Raw genomic sequence first — 23,319 nt, forward strand, 5'->3', positions numbered from 1 at the left:
CCCTTTCTTCATCCAGCGGTGGATTGATCATGGCTGTTGATGTTGTTGATCTCATGTGTGCGCGCGCATCTGATGTGTGCGCGCATCTGAAGCGATACGCTGCTCCGGACGGACTTGGTGCCGTCAAAGTTGTTTTTTTTATCCACCATCGCGTTCTCTCTTCACCCACTGCGTGTGCCACGACTCAAACCCGCGACGCTCAGGTTCACTCAGCCGGCTCAGCCAATTGACGGGGGTGCAGCGTCGATATTTGGACTTGTCTCCTCTTCAGTTTATTCTCTATTTGGTTTACGTTGATGTCCGTCACTTAACCGTCTGTTTAACTTGGTTTTATTTCATTTTTAATAGTGTTCCGTTAATGTGTTAATTATTGTATTTAATGGAGTGGCTTTTGGTCAATTTAAAAAAAACACCGCTGCATCGTCCCAACCTTGCCGCGGAACACGGGTCGCTGAGCACACGATCAAACGCTCAAGCATGAACCACAGGACACCAGACACGTCTCAAGTTAAGCTCCAATTTGCTTTCAAGTTCCAAAATGTTAAACAAGAATTCGACAAAGTTACCATGTCTTTAATAATTTTTTATTCAACCGCTTGTTAAATTTGACGCGTTTTAAATGTGTAAAAAATTTAAAATTGGCGGTTGCTTATGGAATTACATAAAACTGACAAATTTGGGCAGTTGTAAAAATATGAAAATGTGCATTACTTCTTGGAAAAATGTTTAGTCCATGTTTATTTGGGGTGGATCACTTCACACCCCCCCCCCCCCCAAGTGATTTCATGAATTTTGATTCAGGGTCAGAGCTCAAGAATTGATACCTTTTCATTACTGCGCGTGAAGTCTACCATGAGTGCCGTTTGCATTCGGAAGCAACACTTTGTTGTAAACTCATTTTTATTCAATCTCATCGATGCATCAGTTAAGCAATTAATTTACACATGCTCTGTACATGGTCACCAGGCGTATCAATGGATATACTTAAGTGTGGTGGAATACATTGTGGCGACTCGCTTCAGATGTCAGGTCTGCGTGGATTAAGCCAAAACTATTAACCGTCCCTAAATTTGGTCAACTATTTCTGAAGATCCCTGCTAAACAATTTAACTACTTTCAGTATCTTACAAGGATATACAAGAACCTACAAGTGTTTTAACCAGTCATGCATACAGTGAAATCTATCTCTCATCTTTGGTGATGGTACTCCCGTCAACAACAAAGTAAATTATAAACCAAATTTTTCAAGAATGTGTCAACTCCAAAACACCCTTAACCAGCACGTGTGCTGCCTGTTTATCAATGGTAAAGGTTTACATTTCTTACATTAACCCTGTTACGTGTTTTGAATAATTTTTGGAATTGTAATTTCCCACAAAGGATAAACAAAGGCTTCCAAAATGAATTATGATCCAAACGGTATAAACATCTAATGGCCGCAAGGGTGATGCGATCCTATTTAACCATTTTACTGTGAAGTACAATTAAATATAGATACAAATGCAATTTAAGACATCAATCACAAGCTCCAGAATCGATAGTTCAATCAGTGCTTCGATTGACTGGTGTAATCTAATATAGAACTGTATTTACGAATTCAAACCAACAGCATAGTTTGGTAAATTTATTTTCAACAGCTGTAAAAACAATTGTACATCGGATTCTTCCACTGCTTTGCATGAAACATTATTTACAAAAAATCTACTACAAATCCCACCAGCTCCATGAAAACTATCAATAAATTACTTTGTACGTAATCCCATTCCTTACAAGGTTTGTGTACAAAGTAGTGAACAAAAAATATCCATCACATTGAACAAATGCGATCGTCCACCATACCTTATGAAAATATTACATTTAATTCTTTACGCTGTATAACAGAGATACACTTTATGTCACAACCAAGCGCTACTTTAAGTAAAAAAACAGATTCAACCAGGTGAAGCGTGTGGACCGCGCAGTAACAATAAGCACAGTCCCTCTAAAAAGCATATCGAGTGCGAATGTCCTCCAGCTTCTTGGAGACTTCAGCTGGTGTCCGGTCCAGTTCCTCAGCCACACTGCGCTGCTTTGCAGGGTCCATCGAGTTAAACTGTTCACAGAGGTCCCCGTCGATCACATTCTGTTGGGAGGTGGGTGAAGAGAACAAAGTATGGGGGGAAAAACTTCACCTACAATTCAAAAACCAAGACAAGTTTTTTCCTCTATTTACACACTGATCAGGTCTACACTTTCAAAGTGTGAATTTGTATTAGTGTACGTACTTTTCTCTACTTAAGTATTGGTTTGAGTGGATGTTCACTTTGCGTAAGCATGTTACAGCATGTGCTCACGTACGTAGGTGTGCATTTCTTGTACATGTAGAATTATTAGTGCACTCGAGCACGTGAAGAGCACCTACCTTGACAGGGAAGTAGTAGGAGCGGTAGCTCAGGTGGTCACGGCCACACAGGGGCGGGTGTTCTGCCCTCATGTGCATTTCCAGATGTTGGAAAAAGTCATGGTCCTAAGGCAAATATGGAGAGAAGAGATCTCATTTCAATCAAGCCATGTTCAATTTCATTTGTTAGCGTATGGTAGCGAGGAAATGAATTGTGATGTGAGCAAGCTGGGTTCAATTAAGGACCCAAAGACCTTACCTCGTGCGAGGTGAAGGGCACCAGGATGCCCACCCCACCCGACAGAGTCGTGTATACCAGGGACTCAGAACCACCTGGAATGAGTGTAGCCTTCTGCAGCGAAAGGCATGTCTCTCCCACGTGGTAGTTCATTATGATTTCAGCCTGAAACAGAGGACAGCTTTCAGCACAGCTGATACCAGAAGTGCATTTTAACATGCACCTTTAGCGCAACTTTAATCATTCCTGAGATGACATTAAGATGGTGTTCAAAGTGAAGTGGGATAATTTAAATTCCTCAAAGCCACGGTGACATTTTAAACAGGGGGTACTCACCTTTTGCGAGGCGCCATTGAGAATTCCTCTGTCCCACAACGCCTTGTTTCCCGTGGGATCCTCATCCACGTCATCGTTGATATTTGGAGGAAGTCGTACCTGAAAACATAATAAGCACTTTACCACTTGACATGATCACAATGCAGGTTTAGTGCCACGACAACCACAAGCCAAGAGCGACATTGAGAACGACAACTGGGTGAGTCAACAAGGCCAACTCATCTCATCTCTATTTCTTCAATGTTTTTTTAACATGAACCCATTAAGTTACCTAAAGTACCGTCATTAAGCCTTAGGTTGTCATTAAGGTTTCAGCGATTATAGACATTTGCTGCACGCACCACAGCGATGTTGCCAAACTTGTCTGCGGCAGCCATGGTGTCGTAGTCGAGCTGCCAGGCAGTGGTGATCCACCGAGGCATCGTGTCGTCGGCAAAGATGATGAGCTGGTTCTCATTTCGCTTGTAGCGCACCCAAAAGAAGCTCTCTTGGATATCCGACACAATCACACGCTGCCCCACCGTGTGGATGCCCACAATGAAGTTGGCGACGTGCTGAAAGCCACAAACACAAGTGTCAATACAAGTATTCTACTCAGAATAAACACCCACATTAGTATTTGCAATGCCCCGTTACCTTGTTCTCACACTTCCTGAGCAGTTTCTTCTTTCCCAGGTCGTACAGGCGAAGCAGTTTCCCTACCCCGATGAGTACTCTGCCCTGAAAGGGTGCAATGGCCGCTGGTACATCTTCAACTGGTGTCTGCAGGCGAGTGGACATGGTCAGCAAAGTATCGTATAAACAATTTACAATGTATTTTGATTACAACAATCAAATGTGTTGCAAAGACAGAAATACATCGCTTGAACCAAATGTGGTATTTATTGTGCACGTGTAGTTTGTTAAGTAACTTGTCATTTCAGGCTGCACACCTTATGAACAAATTGAAATTTCTCTCCGTCCTCCACAAGCTTGTACGTGTAGATGAATCCACCAGCCACAGAACGTGGTGCGAGGATCAAATCCTTGGCCACACCCACCAGCACGTACCAATCGTCTCCGCCATTTGAAAATTTCAGCACGGCCACGCTGCAGACACGCACACGTTAAGTTAAACCAAGTGTCCTTTTACCAAAGGTTCTCAAATAACAGTTAAAGATATAACACGCCGTTTCAACTAATACAATTTTGTACTAATTACAGCATATTATTAAGCAGCAATGTGCGAAATTACCATGATGGAACAATCAATACGTCTTCCCACACTAGGATTCCTAGTTTTACTCTTTGGGTCTTTCAGTAAAGTCACGTAGATAGAAAATTAAAGAAATCACGTTTCGATCGTAACACAGGCCATTGTATTTTTAAATCCTTTATATTAAGTTCACTTGCTTGCTTGCGCGCTTACGACCGTGCAAATCTTTCGGTCGTTTTTTAACCCACTTCCCGTGATCCAATCGAGCTGACATTTTGCACACAGACTCGTTGTGCGTGACAATTTATTTGCGTGAAATTGTTTTTCCAAAATTTTCCACTTTTCAGGATTTTTTTTTTTTCATATTTAATTTAAAATACCAATGTGATAAAAATGAAACTCTTACTCAAGAAAAACAGAAATGAATAATTAAATAAAACCGATGCCACGCATATAAAGGATTTATAGTGAAAAACTGTTTTTACGGGTTATTTTTTTTCACCTGAAGACGATTGCTTGTGTTGCGATCGAAACGTCGTGATTTTTTAATTATTTTTCTATCTATGTGACTTTACCGAAAGACCCAAAGAGTATGAATTCCTGCAGTCACGGAAGCCTTAAGTCAAGATTTATTCCTATTTTGTTATCAGCATCATGTCGTGACACATACGTTCAGCACTCTTGCACAATGTCCTATACATATCATCCCATATTAAAGTCCTTCTGACATCATATGACTACTTCTGATGTCCCTGAAACTGCCTGCTATCCATACACATGGTGGTGGTGCACCCTCACACATGCCCCTAGAGGGAATTGGCACATTGCAATCAAACCAAACGTGTTTTAGCTCCGAGTGAAAATGTGCCGAATATAAAAAAAACAAAGGTAACAGAAGATTATTTTGTGTGCGTTCACAGAGGAGTTGGCTGGGTCTATCAACTCACTCCCCTTGAGAAACAGACTTCAAGAGGGGTTGGTTGCCTGGATTTGAACCCAGGATCACAGCAGTGCCAGCTTGGTGCTGATGCAGTAATTTAGCCCCTTGAGAAATCCAGCCAACCTAAATGACAATATATGTTGAATGACTGGTGACATTCTGTACCTGAAGGCAGCCTCATTTTGTTCCAGTTGGACAAGCTCTAACGTGTTGCCTTGGATGGGGTTGAGGGCCCTCACCACAGAGGCCCACTGGCCGCTGCCTGCCTTGGGCGCGCCAAACGTGGTCTCAGGTAGGTTCTCGTTGAGGAAGGCAGCAGCCATCTCTGCTGCCAGCTCCCGCTCTTCCTCACCTGCTGCCTCCACCATTTCCTGAAGAAAAAAAGTATTGTAGTAACCACAATTAATGTAAGCAAACACAAGAGGAATATTTAAGCTTTTATTTCATTCACAAGATGGACCAGCCTAGGGTATATTTATTAAGTGCCTCCCATAATTATCACAAATAGATTAAAGTGAAATCCAACACAATATAGGTGTAATAAATATGCAGCAGAGGATAAGTCATGAATGCAAGAGGTCTCAATAGCCATTAAGAATTAGCCGATTCTTCCCTTCCTTTTTGTAAATTTTACAATCATTCCATAGCAGAGCTTTTTGGTATGCCAAGGCTGGCTAACTTTTATCGGTCCAATCCATATTTAATTTTGGTTTTACTTTTTCGCACCTCTGCCATTTGTTGTTTGCGCTGAGCCTTGGTGGCCTCTGTGTAAGCGTTGTGGTCCGTCTCGATGATGATGAGGTTGTTGCTGTCAGGATGGATGACGAACTTGCGTGGCGTGTACTGCAGTGGCGTCGACACCTGGTTAAACACCGCACCGAGCTTCTCCAAAGCCAAAATCCTGCATATCGGTAAGGTAAATCACAATTAATTCACCAAGATATAATTAATTCTACAATTGTTACAACACAAACTAGAAAAAGTGATAAGTTGTGTAAAATATATTACAAGCACCTGACCTCAGGGTGTTTGTAGAAATAGCCACAATGCCCTCAGGGCACTGCTCGGATGCAAAGCAAGAGGCATACTCCAGCGTCTCATAGGACAACGGGGTGAGATGGAAGCGTGACTGGTACGAGTAGCTGAGCCAGGAACGGCTGGACATGGCCAACACCTGCCAAGTAGGAGATACGATGCAAGACATTCAGTGTCAAAGTCAGAAATACATATCCATTAAAACAACCCATGTTAAACACTAACTTCCGTGTAAGGCAACTTACGGCCTCTTGTCCCTGCATGAGGACACGGAAGAGCTTAACGGGTCGGGAGCCCAGATATCGTGTCCTGGTGTCGGACAAGTCCCCTGTCACAGTGTCCAAAACTGTCCGCAACAGGACACCGTTCTGTGGAGCACAAAATTGACCATCGACCACAGTGGTTATTTAGTAAGTAACGAGCAATGCGAATACAATTACGCGCTAAAAATAATATTTGCAGATGCATGCATCACTGCTAGATTCCATACCTGTAGGCCAATGTTGAGGTAGAGTCCTCCAAGAGAACCCTTTTCTCCCGACTCGTCTTGCTTCTCAGCACCACCCATCTCCACAATGCAAAGTGCCTCCGGCTGGGCTGGGAGAGCCTGCATGCTCAGCGGCTGCAGGCAGTCCTGTAAAGAGCATACGAGGGAGCAAGCCACGTCAGATGTCATGTTACCTGGACTTCCAAACCCAGGAAATATTAATCAATGCGAGATAACCGTGCATATGCGAAAGATGTTACTTTAGTATAGTAATAATTTTAGAACTCGGGTTACCGAAGGGTCCAGAGAGATGATGCGCACGGTGTTGTCCACCAGACCAACGGCCAAGAAGCGCGAGCGCTGCTCCCCGGATGGGACATTTGCCAGGCTCATGCAGACGACGTCCGCAGACATCTCCTTCCGCTCCGTGTACTCATTCAGCTGTCCAGACTTTACAATACACAGACAGGACAGTTATTTTTTGCGCTTACATTTTTGGTAGATTGTGTTTGCAGTGGTCTAATTCTTAACCAAATCCCATGTAGACCGAATGTAAGTGTAATTTTCAATTAACTGCAATAAAAATGCTATTTCATCGGAAAAACCTGCTATAATTGTAATGTATTGATCCCAGGTATGCACTGAAGATGCTCCTTTTAACTTGTTCTAGTAATAGATGTGTTAATGCGTTTGGCATACTAAATACACCCTCTTAGTTACACTAGCATAACAACTTATGCACTGCAGTCCAACTCACCGGGTCCATTTCAAAGTAGACGAGCTCTCCGCCACTGAGAGCGATCACCACTTGCCGCTGGTTCACTGCACACTTCACAATCGCCTTCTTCCCTGGCGTTTTCCACTCATTGACTCGCTTGTCTGCACGAATGTGACGAATGCCATCTGGGTACACCTGAACGGAAAAGCACCAGAGGATGTTAAAAAAATACTCACCTAACCTTTTCTTCTTCCAAGTCACAAGTCCCATTGCATCTGGGATAGCTGTTCAGATTTTATTTCTCCATACTTCTATTCTGTGCCTCTTTCATAGTCACCTCCACTCTATCCCTTCATACCTCGTCCCACCATACCCCTCCATCTCACCCTCACTCTTCGAGGTGCACCCCAATATACGTCAATTAGATTTACTGTGATTTGTTAATACGTTCGTCGTAAATTAACACTTTAGTTTATCACATTTTTATATTTTTCAAAAAATGTTTTGGTGGAGAAAAAAAATCGAAATACTTATAGTAAATGCATGTTATATTATTTGCCTGTGTGCATTTTATACTGTCCCAAACAATCAAAGTTACGCAAAATCCTTTCCTTGAAGAAATATTTGCAATGTAAATTTTAACAAGATAGGATCAACCTGACCCGCGATGGGATTTTTTCTCGGTGCACTTGCATTACTTATTTCACATGCAACCGTAAAAGCCAGCCTCTGCGCACACACCTGTACGAGGGCATCTTCGCCAAGCAGCGAGCACGATAACGTGGGTGTGGTGCCCAGGAAACCAGAGTCTGTGACTTCCTCCACAGTCTCTCCGATGGACAGCACCAGCGTGGCGTTTACGAAAGACACGATGATGTACGCGTCGTATTCCTCTGTTGTGGACACAAAGCACCATATCCAAGAGGCGTGTGTTGAAAAATTCAACATCCCCCATTGCATAAATACACAAGTGCTTTCAGACAATTGTATATGAGACCGACTATAAAGTTAAAGATATAACATAACATCTTTTTAAGATCATCATAATATGCACAATAGAAAATGTCAATATGCATTTGGCATTAGTTTTATGACAATGCATTTTAAAACACCAACATCCACACTCAATGCCACTTACCTGGCATAATAATTACAAGAGGAAAAAATGAAAAATAAATAGCTCCCTGGATATCAGTAATGCAAAAGAAATGATTTTACATCAAATATGTAACGTATGCCAACAATTTTGCTAGCCTTTTTCCATTTTAAATATAAATCCAGTCTTTGGAAAACGTTCTGGGACAAACTTAAAGAGCTCTATGACGTACAACATTTTAATGCACAAGAGGCAACTGGATAGAAGCTGGACATATTTCTGGAGTGGACACTTCAGACTTATGGATAAAACTCCCTCATGTTTAAATTGGCTTGCCATTCACGACTGGAAATATACATAACTATATTGCAGAGTGGCAGTCAGGGCAACCTACAGGAAAGAAACAAAGGCTTGGTAGGGGGGGGAGGACCAAGTGCCAGCCATAATGCGTCTGGCAGATACTAAAAACACCCAACGGCAACACCAGCCACAGCTTGGAAACCGAATGGTGTTTTGCAGTCCAACTTTTAGATGCATTTTAAATCAAAAGAAACTTTAAAACTTTTTTAGCTTATACTTTTTGGACTGTTCAATCACCCAGGGATTTGCTGAACAAATTTTGAAATATCACACTGCCTAAAAAGCTCACTTTTGCTTAAGAATAAAGCATAATGTGCACTTCTAGTTTGCAAATGTTGGCTATTTTCTGCTCAACTTACCCTCAATGTGCTTCCTGACGGTCCACACGGCATTTGGGTTACCAGGTAGTTCGGACACAGCCATCTCAGACACCTGTTAGCAGAAACGATAAGATTGTCATGTACGGATTTAAAATATTTTAAAATTAAAAAAGCTCCTTCAAGCTATATAAACAGTCCAATACGAATGAGCCTACAGGGGCACACTTGTGCAAGCTCCTTAAAATCATACACAATGCTGTCAAGTCTTAAATGCAGAATAACAAAACATTTTACTTGGATAAAATATGTGTAATATTAACTACTTAGAACTCCGTTCTGCTTTATTTTGATGCGAAACACTCAAAAGACAAGTGGAAAAGCCAGCCAGGTGAGCTGGTGCCAATAATTGTCCAAACTCTGCAGTTATCTATATATTAAGATGTGTCCAGCAAATTCATGTGTATATTCACTTGGGAGAAAGCCAGAGAAAACCCACACATGCAAAGGGGAAACACTATCCCAGAGATGGAACATTAGAAAAGTTCATGGCACCTCACCACCCACAGGAAGGGCAGTTGACAATGTGTGTGTTCTGGAACTATAACCACCAGTACTGGATTAAAAGCATGTGCCACCACCGCACGGCTAATTGTGATTACCTCAAGCCCATGCCTAAGCACACGCAAGGAAGAACGTGGTCCGCGCCCACAGGCAACATACATCTGAGGTGTATCCTCGTTCGCCAAATCCGCGATCTGTAGACAAATATTTTATTGATTAAATCTACAAAAGTACACAACGAAGCATAAAGAGAAGCAAAAAAGGCCAGGGAACAAACAAAAATCAGAGACACGACATTCACAATGATAAGTAAATGGGCTAGGGCAAGACATCACTTGATGAGATCACAGCCGATAGAAGACACTGGTGACAGGGAATGCCAGTCAACAAAATGCATCCAAGAGCACAACCACCTCAGAAATGGAGCCATGAGCTCAGTTCATGATAGGAGACAGATGGTAGCACTGTATCATGAGGGATGGTGACAATATGGGAAGATCTTCATCCACAAGTGGCTACACAATGGCTGAATATGATTGCACAACTCGAGGGGCTAAATTTAAAACAATGTTTGTAAAGACCAGTGCAGTAAGTCACCTGGCAGGCCATGATCGGAGAGAGGCTGTCCAGCTCATCCACTAACACCAGGTTCTTGAGAAGTCGTACTTGGAAGAAAAAAGTGTCGCCTTCTTCCAGCGGCATGGCCGAAGAGAACTCTGGCTCTTCGTCATCATCTCCCAGGTGGGCAATCTGATACAGGTAACTGGAGAAAAAAAATAACTCGTAAATGAGTGAGCTGTAATTCATGTGTACATTGTTATGTAGTAGCTCTGGTATAAATGGAAAATGCTATGACAGCTGAACCAGTCAAAATGTAAGGTTCTCTATTAAGATGCCAGTTATATAAACACGAACTGAATATTTTCAGGTGACGCAAAACAAGCAATATTTAAGGGTAGTGTGCCTTTATGGACAGTGCTATGTAATTTTCTGAGAATATTCACACATTTATGGGTCCCTGCAATAAGCCATTGAAAATAAGAATATCTTTAAAAGTTGGCTGTTATAATCATGTTGTTTATCCCAATATAAATCAACTGAGTCAGAAGCAATTCACTCTTCAGCAGGCATAGCCTGATCAGAGAAAAGGCATGAATGTATACAAATCATCATTCTCAGTTGCAAAGTTGAATTTTGAGTTCAGTGAAGTTTTGTTCACATTGGACCATCTTTGGTAGCGTTAAGATGCCACCCTCTTGTTACAACCACAGACGGACAACACTAGCGCAAAGCAATCTCCTCTTAAAGACATTAAAATACAAATAATTTGTGAATGACATGTTTATGTTGGTCCAAAGCACAAATAATAGTATGGTAAAGTGACACTGAATTTAGCACCAAAATATGAAATATTGATTTGAAGGTTTCGTGACTCTAGGGATCCACTCTTTGGTTCTTTCGGTAAAGTCGCGTTATTTATTTTATTCTATACCTACGTGATTTTACCGAAAAAACCAAAATATATGAAATGGTACTCACTGATTTCCAAACTCGGAGGCCACAAAGAGAAAACCGGTTTTAAGAACACACATGGCAGTTGCCACAGGCACCGTGTCAAAATACTTCATCCTGATCTCAGTCACCTGTAACAAGAGAGAACAACCTAATTCATATCACACGGACCTTTACTGCTTGTACCGATTAGAAAACATGAACATGTTTTTGTGTTCATACTTGGCCAGATTTTCTTACCATGTCCTCATCAGTCTCCAGCGTAACTTTAAAGATGTCACCCTGCTCAGTTTGGACCAAGAAAAAAAACATGGACTTTGTCTTGTGAGTGGCAGCGCAGACAAAGATCATTCCACGCTCTGGATCATCCAGGTCATTCTGCAGAGAAAATTCATTCACAGATTGAAAGTTATTATTTTTTTTAAATGGTGTCACACTACACCCAAAATATTTAGCTATTAAAGAATTCAGAAACAAATGAAAATGGCACCTATTAACTAGTACATATTGTTCACGTTAAAAGTTAACTCCATATAATTTTGTTAGAATATAATTACACAAGCTGAATCAGATAAAAACGTTTTTTTCATGGCAGTGCCAGTCATAGAAAAGGCATGAAATTAAGACTCATCATATTCAGCTTAATGCAACTATTTGTTTTGCCGTTAAGATATTTAGATGTTAATAGCTATATCCCACAACCGCTCAAAAGTTTGCTGCTGAGATTCATTGTTTAATTGTAGTTCCTTCAATCTAAAATTCAGATGAACTCACCCGTCTCCTCGGAATAGGACATCTGATGTCAGGCTGGTCTCCAAAATTTTTGTAAGTGATGTAGTTTTCTGAGCAGATCAATACACCACTGGGTCCATCCGCACCACCAGGAACTAGTAAAAAAAACAGCCTATAGTCAAATATCTTTTATAAATACTGTTTTTGTGTCAAGACATTAACTAAATCACAGAAGCAATTACCTCATCAGCAGGCATATAGCCTGGTCAGAGAAAAGGCATGAATTATAAAAATCTAATTTGGTTGCAATGTTGCATTTTTATGTATTTCAGAGTTTAATTGTACTATTAAGCACCAGTTATTGTACATTTTCATTTTAAAAATCCAATGTGCTTTAAGAAATTCACCAGAAATTCATGAAAAATCCACACTTTGGTCACACCTGACAAATGCCGAGGCAATGGGTGAACATTTTCGGGTAATGGGCATGTAGTTTGGGTGTTATGCTGATGTAAAAAAAGGGTATGTTGTGCGGGCCTTGCCAGGGATTAAGAAATTCCCATGCTCCTCCAAGGGTTCGCTGTACTTCCGCACCACATGGTTCAGACCCAGATCCAGCTCGTAGAAGGTTAGAGTCTGCTGGGTGTTGGCAGCGGCCTCTCCAGAGGGATCGACATCTGCCTCCTAAAAATGCATTAAGACAGACTCAATCGTACCCGAACTTGCTGAGACCTTCAATTGCAATGCTCACTGCATTACTGTCCACAAATAGCAGTAAAATGACAATATATCAATCTTAATGGTCATTATGAGGCAAATACATTTCGTTGCATGTGTAAAATTCATATTCTGCGGTGCATGAACACCTACTTCATAATCCATCTCCAGACAGGCAAACATAGGGTTTTCAAAGCCCACATCAACGCCCACGACGTGGTACACCAGTGTGTTGGCCTTGTGAGCCTCCAGAGGAGACGAGATGGTCAGTCTGGCAGCAGCATCACGATTCAGGATATACACCAGCTTCTGTTTCTCAATAGCGCCTGGCACACACAAGGCACATTATTTAGATCCCTCGACAAGAATAAAAAAAAATCATGAATACGCATAAAGTACCATTTTTTATATGCATTTGTCTTTGAAAGTAATGAACTAGCAGTTTCGAAGCCGATGGGTAGCTAGAATGGGAAAAATGCGCTTGCGTATTTTTAAAAAGCCATTTTTTGACTGGTCATTTGTCTCTCAAGTTTTAAATAGTCCCTGATAACAACACAACTTTAAAATAAAATGTATTCACATTGGATCACGTTTGCAAGTTATAGTGCTGCCCCTCCTGTTGCAACCAAACAGGTGGATAGTGCCAATATAGTTGTCTCAGCAGATGAGTACATCATTGGGTCCCCCCCCCAACCAGTCTATCGTCAAAAGCCTATGTTATTTATGTTGTTTATCCCAATATAAATGAACTGAGTCAGAAGCAATTCACTCTTCAGCAGGCATAGCCTGGTCAGAGAAAAGGCATGAATGTATACAAATCATCATTCTCAGTTGCAAAGTTGTATTTTAATGTTTTTTAAAGTTTCGTTCCTATTCGATCTTAACGAGCGTTATGACACCCTCTTGTTACAGCCATAGAGACAACACTAATGTAGAAGTGCTTTCAACCTGAAATTGTAAAGTGTTGAAATTACCTATTAGGCAAGACGAAGCATGCCAAACTAATTGAGTATGTGACCATCTTTGTTCCTATTAGTTCCTTCACTCACCAATCATGACGGCCCTGCCCTTGGGATCGACGGCAAGGAATTGGCCTGGCACAATGCGTCGGCAACCACTCTTGCCAAAGGTCTCCTGGTGCACCTTATCGAAGGCATTCTTTGATGGCTGGTACTCCAGAATGACGATCCTGCCCGAATCGGTCCCCACCACGACGTAGTCTGCCACAACACAATACAGCCGTCACTTTTACCGTGCCAGACACTTCAGTTTATCAAACCGCAACAACTTTTTTATGCTGAATCAGATAAGAATAATACACTTCATGGCTGAGCCAATCAGTGAAAAGGCATGAATATTTGTGCATCATTTTCAGCATAAAAAATATATTCTCCAGCTATGCAAGTAACTGCCAATAATAAAAGGTTGCTTATGGCTACATAACACTAAATCGCACACGTAATAACACGTACCTTTGGTGCCACCAGTAAGCCTGAATGCCATCAGGGAGCGGATGACCCCAAAGATCTCCACCGTGAGCAGGGTGTGCACCTTCCCCGTGTTGGGGTCAGGCCGCAACAACTCCAGAATCTTGCCATGGGAGATGACAATCTCCTGCTGCTTGGTCCCTGAAGACAAATAATAGATTTTCCTAATGTATTCTTCAAATGTATGCTAACACCAGTGTGTTTAAAACTGATGTTACACCAAGGGGTTAACATATGAACCTTATGGCGGTACTCCGGCAAAATTTTTATTTAAAGCTTTCGTGACTGCTGGAATTCATATTCTTGGTTCTTTCGGTAAAGTCACGTAGAAGGGAAATAATAATAAAATAAGAGGAAATTGTTTTATTTTTATTATTTAATTATTTCCCCTCTACGTGACTTTACCGAAAGAACCAAGAATATGGTACCCCGGCTCTCGCATAATGTCCGTGATGCAGTCATTTTTAGTCTGTTGATGGTCGACGATGCGACAATCGACTCCTCTCGACGAGCTGTACATGATGCACTATTCAAAGTAGAATTTTTCAATAACGGATTTTTTATGCTAATGTTTGGCGCTTCGACATCGCGGAGTAGCACTGATGTCGGATTGATTGGCACCCCAGTCGCTGAGTTAAGTACACCCCTGGAAAAAATAGTGTCCCAGATATAAAATATTTAATTGCCTCGGCCATTTTGTATTATTTGGTACTCCGGGGTACCACCATAAGGATCACATATCCATTGCCTCCAGAGGATGCATTGGAACTCAAAGGTGCTGCCCTGGCTGTCACTGAGGCTCATTGTTGATGCTGAGCCCTGGTTGCTTCGCCCTGGGTGATACCAGTGTTAGTCTCTCCTCTCTCTAACGTACCCTACCCACCCCCCATTAACTTAATTATTTTGCAAAGCGCCTTGAGATGCAACTAAAATGACACCATATGTGCATTTCAATATATGTTGATTGATCCAAATGGACAGCTCAAAATACATTCGCTCATGCAAGCATGCTGATGTTTTAATATAACAATTCCGAATGAACATTGCTTTCACAATGCAATGTGGAGCAGATACTACACCAAGGTTGTGGAGCTGCACTTTCAGTGTCTCGTACCAGAGAAGTTCCCATGGATGGCGTGTGTGATGCCGCTTGCTCTCTGCAGGGTCAGATTGTAGAGAAACATCTTGGATGACCACTTGTCACGGCAACACCAACGCGATTACAGCACTGTGGAGACATGACCCACACAAAGTTATGTCCAACTCCAGCATAAGCATTGTATATATGTTGAACTTCTTTCACACCGTACGTAGCCAACCGTGCTGATCGGATGTGCATCACCTATGCCTAGATGAAGAAAACATTTTCAGGTGATCTGCATGTCTCGAATGGCGACGCTCAACACATTCTCACGAGTAGTTTGAAAATATATTGGTAGTTTGTTCCATTCATGTGCAACTTATATATTTGACCAATTTTATACACGTGTAGACATTTAAAGGTCCGAGCATCACTATGCTGTAAAACACTTTGATCGCATAATTGACCCAAATAACTTGCGCTGTAGTAATTTAAAATAACTGTTACACAAGTGCAATTCCCAGTTGCTCAACGCAACTTAGCGAAGGGGAATAATGTTGATGAGGTCATGTAAATCGGTACAATGAAAGCTAAAGTTACGATGCGAGCTATACATTTGACCACAGGTTTAAAATATAAATTAGACCCACACATTGCGAAAGAAGATTAACAACTTCACATTTTGAATCTGCTGGTTGACAAACTCAAAAAGGCAATCTGCTCTAGCTGACAATTCAATACAGGACATCACGACCACCAACGGTGGAAAGTTCTACATACAGCACATACGACTAGCTGTGGCTTGACAAAGGGGTTGTTGTACAATATGCGGAGTGTATGAGCGTGTTTAATGTTGAATCACGATGTGAATTTACCTGAACAATATTTTCTTAAAACCCACCCGTGTGTCTAGTAACTCTAGTTACTATGGGGGCTCCATCAGCTTCAATAACCGTGGGCTCCACGACCACGTGACCCTCGCGCGGCTCAGCTAGTTGATAGAGTTAGGCCCGTAAACCACTTACACAAGAGCTCTAAACGTGCATGGATTTAAAAATCGAAAAACCGTTAACTAAAAAGGTTACCGCGACTTTACACGGTAACCTTTTCATACATTTAGAAACGTAACTGCTCATATCGCATAACACGAAGACAGCGCTCGGCGCGTGTTGCCTAATGAATGACGGGAGGCGATGGCGCGGTTGGGCCGGCATTCGACTCTTTAAAACAAATCGTGTAAATACATCGTAGGACAATCGCTTGCATCGTCGCTCGTAATGTTTCCGCAGAGCTTCAATTACCTTCCCGTGTCGATCATGGACGGCGCGAGGCGATGTAGGCGCGGATGTTTGTGGATTGCGCCGGTTCCCGCGTAACCACCACACTAGACGCGTCTCGCCCGTACCTCCTGCTCACAAGGCCGCACGGCGGGACCGAGCACGCATGCGCAGAAGCTGCCACGCAGGGGGGGCGGGGCTTACTTCCCACGTGCATTGCGGCAACGTGGGCGGAGCGGTCTTGCGATGCGCTATCTACAGCCGCATGCTCGATCCGCTGCGGCATGGAGTAGTCTGGCTCTATCAACTTTGGAGTTGAGCAGTGAGGCTTCATCCACAGCTGGAGGGTGCGGCCATATTAAATTAGGCAAGCTCTATCCACTGATGGGTGAAGTCAGGTACTAGTCAATGCTGTGGAGCAATCAAGCTGTATGAGGCATGCTCTATCAACTACTAAATGCTCGAAATCCACTGTTGAATGGAGTAGTTAGGATCTGTCCTCTGCTGGGTGGAGGTGTCGGGCTTCATCCATTGCTGGATTGGACAGTCATTCTGTCCACTGCTGGATATATAAGCCGTGACCTATCCATTGGTGAATGTTCATGTGCATTCATGAATGGATGTATAATGCATGGCCCATAAACTGATAAATGACGAGCGATGCTCTATCCACTGATGAGTAGCTTAATAACACGTGCCATATTTGCTGTCGGATGAACCATCCAATGCCCACATCTGCTGGATGTAGGAGTCGGGGACTCTTCACTGCTGAGCTGATTCGCAATGCATGTTAGTTTTACCCACTGTTAGGATGGTGTACAATTCAGTTTATAATGCACAAAGTGTGGTTCACGTACATTTGGGTACCAACACACGGCACACAGTGGAATGAAATCAACACCCTTAGTCGTTAAATAAACATTTTTAAATGTCTGATAAAGCTGACACAATCATTGCCTGCTGTGACATGTAAAGGGCGTTGGTTACCATAACAGGATCGCGCGTTCAATTCACACTAAGTCAAAACCGCTTCAGCAAACACCCCACGCTGTATTTTGTAGTAGACATTTCTGTATTCTTTTAGTGCAACGCTTTTCACGACAGAAAAAATGTAAATGTCACTCCACACTTTGATAATTATATATTGTTGGCCTCGTGCAGGGTAGGGAACCTATAACCCAGGGGCGGTTTCTTCATTAGGGCGATTGGGCGACGCACCACCAATGTCATTCAACCACAGAGTCACGCTAGCCGTCACTGTGCCTCTGGATATAGTCCAATCAGCGTCATGCTACGTTCTGTGGAGTACCGCCTCTTTTTGGGCGATTTCCCTCCAGCTGAGAATCGCCCCGAGTGGTCCCATAGACTTACATTCAAAGATGATTTTTTTCGAATGGAGGCGCTGCAATGCATTCTCTATGGCTTCCGGGAGGGCTCGCCCTAACGTGCTTACGTCATCATACGTGCTTACGTCATCATACGTAAGCACGTTTCATCCAACAATATAATTTGTCGCCACCTAGTGGAATCTTTAATAAAAGAAACTTGAGTGGTTTGTTTTAATAGTGAGTATAGAAACAAACAAGATGTATTGTAAGAGTCACTTTATTTTTCATTAATATTAAAGAAGTGAAGTTGCCTTTATATGCTTAAGCTGTTAATTTATCCATTGCATGGGTGGACCTTATCCTTATCAATCATCCAGACATTTGCCCCCCCTGAGAGATTTTGCAGGAGCCGCCACTGCTATAACCCATGGCCCCGAGTCGGCCCAAGACGTCATTTCGTGCAACTTCATAATTGCCCACAAACAACACGTATCCTGCACTGCAAGCGTTTGAGCCACACAAATCTTGTCTTAGAGGGGAACATTTTATCCTTGTTAACACTTTATAATGTAATGCTTATTCACTTCTGGCCCTGCAGTAACAGAAGTGACTGAGGTGTTTGTTAATGCATGCCCCGTCAAAGGTATTTGAAAGTCCAATTTGCCCTGAGCAAGGAAAATGTTCCTCACCACTGGCCTATTGCAATGGTCACACTTCACAGATTCACAAGTGCGTTGGAGGAGATATAAATTATTCTCCACAGGTCATAGTACACTTATTTATATTCGTCTAAATATAGCTTCCTTTAAATATGTCTACAGTAAGTCACGCAAAAGTTCTACTTTATATCATAGCTAATGTAAAGTAAAAAAAAGAACTCATCGGTCCAAACGAGGAGTTATCCCTTCCCTCCTTGCTGCATCTCTCCCTCAATCCACGCCACGTAGTTGGACACATTGGTGTAGACACCGTAGTGGCCTTTCTGGCCGCAACCAACACCCCAGGACGTGATGCCAGCCGCCACCCAGCGCTGCGAGCGTGGCTCCCTGTAGGCGAAGGGCCCCCCACTGTCGCCCTTGCAGGCGTCACGCCCCCCTCCCGGAACACCGGCGCAGAACATGTTATCGGTGTACGTCAGCGTCCTGCCCGCAAACTCCATGTCCGCGTACGTGCGGCGACACTTGTCCTGGGCAACCACGGGCAGCGCCACGTAGCGCTGCCAGCGCGGCGTGGCGCCGTGCAGCTTCGTGGTGGTGATGCGGCCCCATCCGGCCACGTAGCCCACGTGCCCGGGCCCCGGTGGCTGATCGCTGACCCCGCCACCCTCGTCACGACCGGGCAGGCAGATGGGGCTGATGTCCTTCCTCAGCGGCACAGGCTCGGTGAGACGCAGCAGGGCTACGTCGTGGTCGTGAGCATCCTCCTCGTCCCTGCTGAAATTCGGGTGGAGGACGACGCTCTCCACGTGCACCTTCATCACCGCGCTGTCGTTGGCGAGGACCCCGCGGCGGTCTACCAGCCCGAGGTAGACGTCAACCTGGCCGTAGTCCTGCGTGAAGATCTCGGCTGCCGTAAGAATCCAGCTGTCACCCAGCAGGGCGCCCGCGCCCATGAAGTGGTTGTCTAGAAGCAGCATTGCCAGCCATGGGAAGTCACCGCGGTGCGAGAAGCGTCCTCCGATGATGCGTTTGCTGCGTGCATGCCGAACCAGGCCACACACTGCCACACGCAGAGGTTGGGTCAGTCAGTCACAAAATCACACCGTTTCATGGCACAACGAGAATTGTACGGTGTGAGAATTGGGCCTCCCACTTTTTCTCACCTGGCTTGCAGCCTGGCAGGTTGGGACTTCCCATCTCATCCACCCATTGTCCAGTCTCATTGCAGATTAATTGCCCTTCATAGTGTATTGCATAGAACAAAACATTAAACACAAACAGTAACAATTTATTGCCTTTTTACAATTCTGCTGAATATGGGTTATATGAAACTTAAAGACATACTGAACTCTTAATTAGCAGTGAGCAACAACCTGTCAGGATATGAAGAACTGTGGAGTGGACGTAGAGGTGGCCCAGAAAAGGAACGAGTGAAGAAAGAGGATCAGGAGGGCACACCCCACATACGCGGGAATAATTCCAGGAAAATAGACTACCAGCAGTTCAAAGAGGCTGTACCCAATCACGACAAGATACTTTCTTAATGGTGCATAAAAATTGTCAAGAGGTTTTCGTGACTTTGTGTAGAGTGATGGTGTAGTTATTAGTGCACTTCGTTATGAATCCAGAGACCTTTTCTTTAAAACTGCTTTCGTGTTTAGTTTGTTGTCCTTGCCCCGCACCTCTGATTCGTATGGTTGGCTACGTACGGTGCGAAATAAATCCAACATACAGTACATACATACAGACCTGGGATTGATTCCCGGCCATGGCCAACATCAACGGAGAATGCATCTGAACCAGTCCTGAACCCCTACTTCACCAACACGTGCTAACCAGTGTGGTGAAATATGGTCAAATAGCCCCCTTGACCAACACGGTGTAGCGAGGCTTCATCCAGCAGTGGATTGATCATGGTCCGTAGAGTGTTATTTTGTTATTATAATACGTAAATACACGTGTATATGTGAAATGGAACATACCATTCCCACTGGCCATGCTGTAGTAGGGCTCATTGCATGTGTAGCGGACGCTGGAGTATTGATCCATCTCCATCCTCCCATTGGCGATGGGCAGGGGTTGGCCACATGGTAGACCTGCAGCAATCATGTAACCCATCATTCAATCACCGCAATAGAATATTACAAACATTACAATTATAGCCTTTAATGCTTGGGCGTATAATGATGGATATTTGTTCCATCCAGGGTGTCATTGTCTTGAACGGCATGTGCCTGCCGGCACCTGTAGTCCTGTAGTGAACGCAGAAGCCTGTGAATCGACCGCGGTTGCCACCAGACGCGGTGAAGGTGACCGTGGCCTCGTGACCGAGCACTCGGATGACACCAGCGGCACGTTGGCCACGCTCTGCCCTCAGCTCGCCTCCGCATAGAGTCTTCACCAGCTGGCCTCCCGCATGCACCTGCATCCAAGGGTGGTTTGGGGTTTTGGAGAAAGAAAATCATCATGGAGGGACTAAGATGATGCGTTTGCTGAGTGGAGGCCAATCCAAGGAGAACACTGAAAATAATAATGCTTAACTATTATTATTTTGTAAGTATGTTATGTTTTATATTTATGTTTGGATGTATTTTATTGTACATTTCTGTTCAATTTCATGTTACATCTACATTGCTACATTTTAAATATTATATTAAATATATATTTGGGTAATTTACTGTATACATTACTGCGGAATGCTCAATGTCAGGATTGGTTTTAAGAACAATGTTTTTTTAGGAAATATGTGCATTGCCACTTGGAGCTATCGTTTATATGTCTTAGTCTGTAGGAAAACAAAACATCTTAACCAACCCTTATTAAATTGCCTAAGCTAATTTATTTATTCATTCCTTCCATGGTTTGGGGGGGGGGTGTTGGGTCTTTTCAACCATGCATGGTGACCCAATTCAGATTGGGTCACCATGAATTTTTAATTAGAGTTGCTTCTCCTAGACCAGGGGTCAGCAACCAAATTAACAAGAGCCATTTTTTCGAATTCGGTAAAAAAAACTCAATGTTTAAAGAGCCACATGCGGCACCGTAGTCGCAGGTGGCCGACCTCTGTCCAAAGCGATTTAGCCAAATCTGCCTGGCTTTTGAAATCAGAGATTAGAAAAAGAAGAAAACAACGAAATGGATGAAGAAAATATGGGAGACCTTTGCATAGCAGTGGGAAGTTTCAGGCCGACACCAACAACAATTTATTGATAAATAATGCATGGAACAAAAAAACACGTAGATCATCTTGGAAGCTACTTTGACTTACCTTGATGTGAATGAACCTGCACAGGCGCAGGGGGGGCAGGTGGATGTGGGTGAAGTTGAAGAGGATGGCATGGCTTGGAGACACTCGCACCTGCCAGACGCGCGTCTCATTCCCAGGATAGGGCCCAGGAAACCCCGGCGAGCAGAACTCGCCCTGAGGGGCCGAGAGCTCGACCGGCGAGCCGCAGGCCCACGTGGCCAGCAGACACAAGAGCAGTGGCACGGGCCTGCAAGAACACACACAGACCGGCAGACGCAGGGTTAATCCGACACGACCCATCGCAGTCCCAACATAAACCTCGCAGACATGCGGCACGTGGCTAAGCTGAGCACAAGGCAAGCTGGCGGCGCAACTCACATTTTACATTGTTTGCGGCTAATGGCAGAGCGTCTATTGTTTAACAAGCTCCCAACAAAGGCTGCCCTGACCCAACACGTCACAGGAAGCCACTTTATATGTAAGCCTGATGGGTCTTTTTTTCAAACATGTGGGAGTGGCCATGTTAGCGTCGTGATTTTGGCATGAATGCAGTCTTTAGAATCCCTTGACATCTGAAACTGAATCTGATGTTACGTAAAGCAAAGTGACGTCCGATGCATATAACACACGGCGCTGCTGACTGAGAACATGCCACAACATTCCTGTGGTTTACGGGATAACTGCAAACATCACGACACACACAGTTACAGTGTGATGGTGTGCCGTGAATCCATGCAAGAGAAAGGTCGAAAATAGACAATATGGATGATGCTTCATTGTGAAACTGAGAACATGGGCTGCTCACATTGCGGGGTACAGGCTGACCTGTGCTCGTGGTGTTGTATGACTGCATCGTTTTCCGTGATCGATTTTATAGCCTCCCTTTCTGACACAATCTTGGACATGAAGTCATGACCTCCCTCCAACCTGCTGTGCTTTTTACTAATTGTAGAGGAGTGTCATGGTAACAGAGCCCAGCCTTTGAATATTAAGAAAGTACTGTAGTTTTCATGACAAAAGATAAAAAATAATATTAAGCATCACATGGTAATGAAATGGTTTGATAAACAAAGCCCCGAACAAACTATTTGCAGGAACTGTGAGTGTCCCGGACTGTCGAGATGAAGGTTTATCCAGTTCTCGTGAGTTTTACTTTTCAACCAAGCATCGCCGCGCGTCTAGATCGTTCCATCATCACAGTTATAAACAATATTACACTGGCATAAATATTCCATCGTGAAAGTACAACATAATACAACAATAATATTCGTCATTTATAAAACATGGATAGATTCCACTACAAGGACCCTGAATATCCCAATACTAGTAACCAGTAGAGGGCTTCAGCTGATTTCAATCACGAGTCAATTACTCCCTTTTCGGTGAGATTGTGTATGTCGATTTTTTGAACGACTGTGGAGTGGTGACCCAGGACAGGAACGAGTGGAGAAAGACGAGGCCACATGAATGTGTCCAGTCTGTCATCATGTCGCTTGACTTACAACGCTCCGGTTTGCTGAAAAACCAAATCAGCTGGAATATATGTCCACGTGATAACTTGATTTGATTGGCTCATTTGGGTGGTGAAGGGTTTTAATTAAAATATTACATTA

The 23,319-nt window shown here is 43.4% G+C and overlaps 2 protein-coding genes across 2 annotated transcripts; both read right to left on the bottom strand.

Moving 5' to 3' along the window:
* Positions 1-894: 894 nt before the first annotated feature.
* On the bottom strand, positions 895-16,650 carry SF3B3 (splicing factor 3b subunit 3). Its single transcript, XM_078868436.1, has 27 exons — positions 16,497-16,650; positions 15,229-15,342; positions 14,100-14,255; positions 13,677-13,847; positions 12,781-12,953; positions 12,453-12,594; positions 11,953-12,065; positions 11,419-11,556; positions 11,206-11,309; positions 10,264-10,429; positions 9,765-9,860; positions 9,145-9,217; positions 8,071-8,222; positions 7,369-7,524; positions 6,906-7,061; positions 6,615-6,758; positions 6,370-6,492; positions 6,109-6,263; positions 5,816-5,990; positions 5,255-5,460; positions 3,887-4,043; positions 3,591-3,716; positions 3,296-3,508; positions 2,955-3,053; positions 2,640-2,783; positions 2,402-2,506; positions 895-2,122 (listed from the first exon to the last, which is right to left on the bottom strand). Exons 2-27 carry the CDS (start codon positions 15,296-15,298, stop codon positions 1,982-1,984), a joined length of 3,654 nt encoding a protein of 1,217 aa, XP_078724562.1. The 5' UTR covers positions 15,299-15,342; positions 16,497-16,650; the 3' UTR covers positions 895-1,981.
* Positions 16,651-18,061: 1,411 nt separating this feature from the next.
* Positions 18,062-22,148, bottom strand: LOC144942156 (mannan-binding lectin serine protease 2-like). Its single transcript, XM_078868917.1, has 6 exons — positions 22,085-22,148; positions 21,728-21,953; positions 20,704-20,881; positions 20,442-20,555; positions 19,623-19,697; positions 18,062-19,519 (listed from the first exon to the last, which is right to left on the bottom strand). Coding segments are annotated over exons 1-6 (1,416 nt in total). The 5' UTR covers positions 22,087-22,148; the 3' UTR covers positions 18,062-18,698.
* Between the last annotated feature and the right edge of the window lie 1,171 nt (positions 22,149-23,319).

Source organism: Lampetra fluviatilis, chromosome 26 (genome assembly GCF_964198595.1).
Source record: "Lampetra fluviatilis chromosome 26, kcLamFluv1.1, whole genome shotgun sequence".
Taxonomy (NCBI): Eukaryota; Metazoa; Chordata; class Hyperoartia; order Petromyzontiformes; family Petromyzontidae; genus Lampetra; species Lampetra fluviatilis.

Bases quoted from the DNA above. Each gene is read 5' to 3' on its own strand.
- LOC144942156 (XM_078868917.1), bottom strand. The intron at 20,556-20,703 runs GTGCCGGCAGGC...TGATTGCTGCAG, and splicing joins CGTTCACTACAGGACTACAG to GTCTACCATGTGGCCAACCC. The intron at 19,520-19,622 runs GTGAGAAAAAGT...TGCGTGTGGCAG, and splicing joins CCTGCCAGGCTGCAAGCCAG to TGTGTGGCCTGGTTCGGCAT.
- SF3B3 (XM_078868436.1), bottom strand. From the start codon at position 15,298: ATGTTTCTCTACAATCTGACCCTGCAGAGAGCAAGCGGCATCACACAC. The intron at 12,595-12,780 runs GTAGGTGTTCAT...ATGCATTTTTAG, and splicing joins GTCTGGAGATGGATTATGAA to GAGGCAGATGTCGATCCCTC. The intron at 3,509-3,590 runs GTAACGGGGCAT...TGTGGCTTTCAG, and splicing joins TCAGGAAGTGTGAGAACAAG to CACGTCGCCAACTTCATTGT.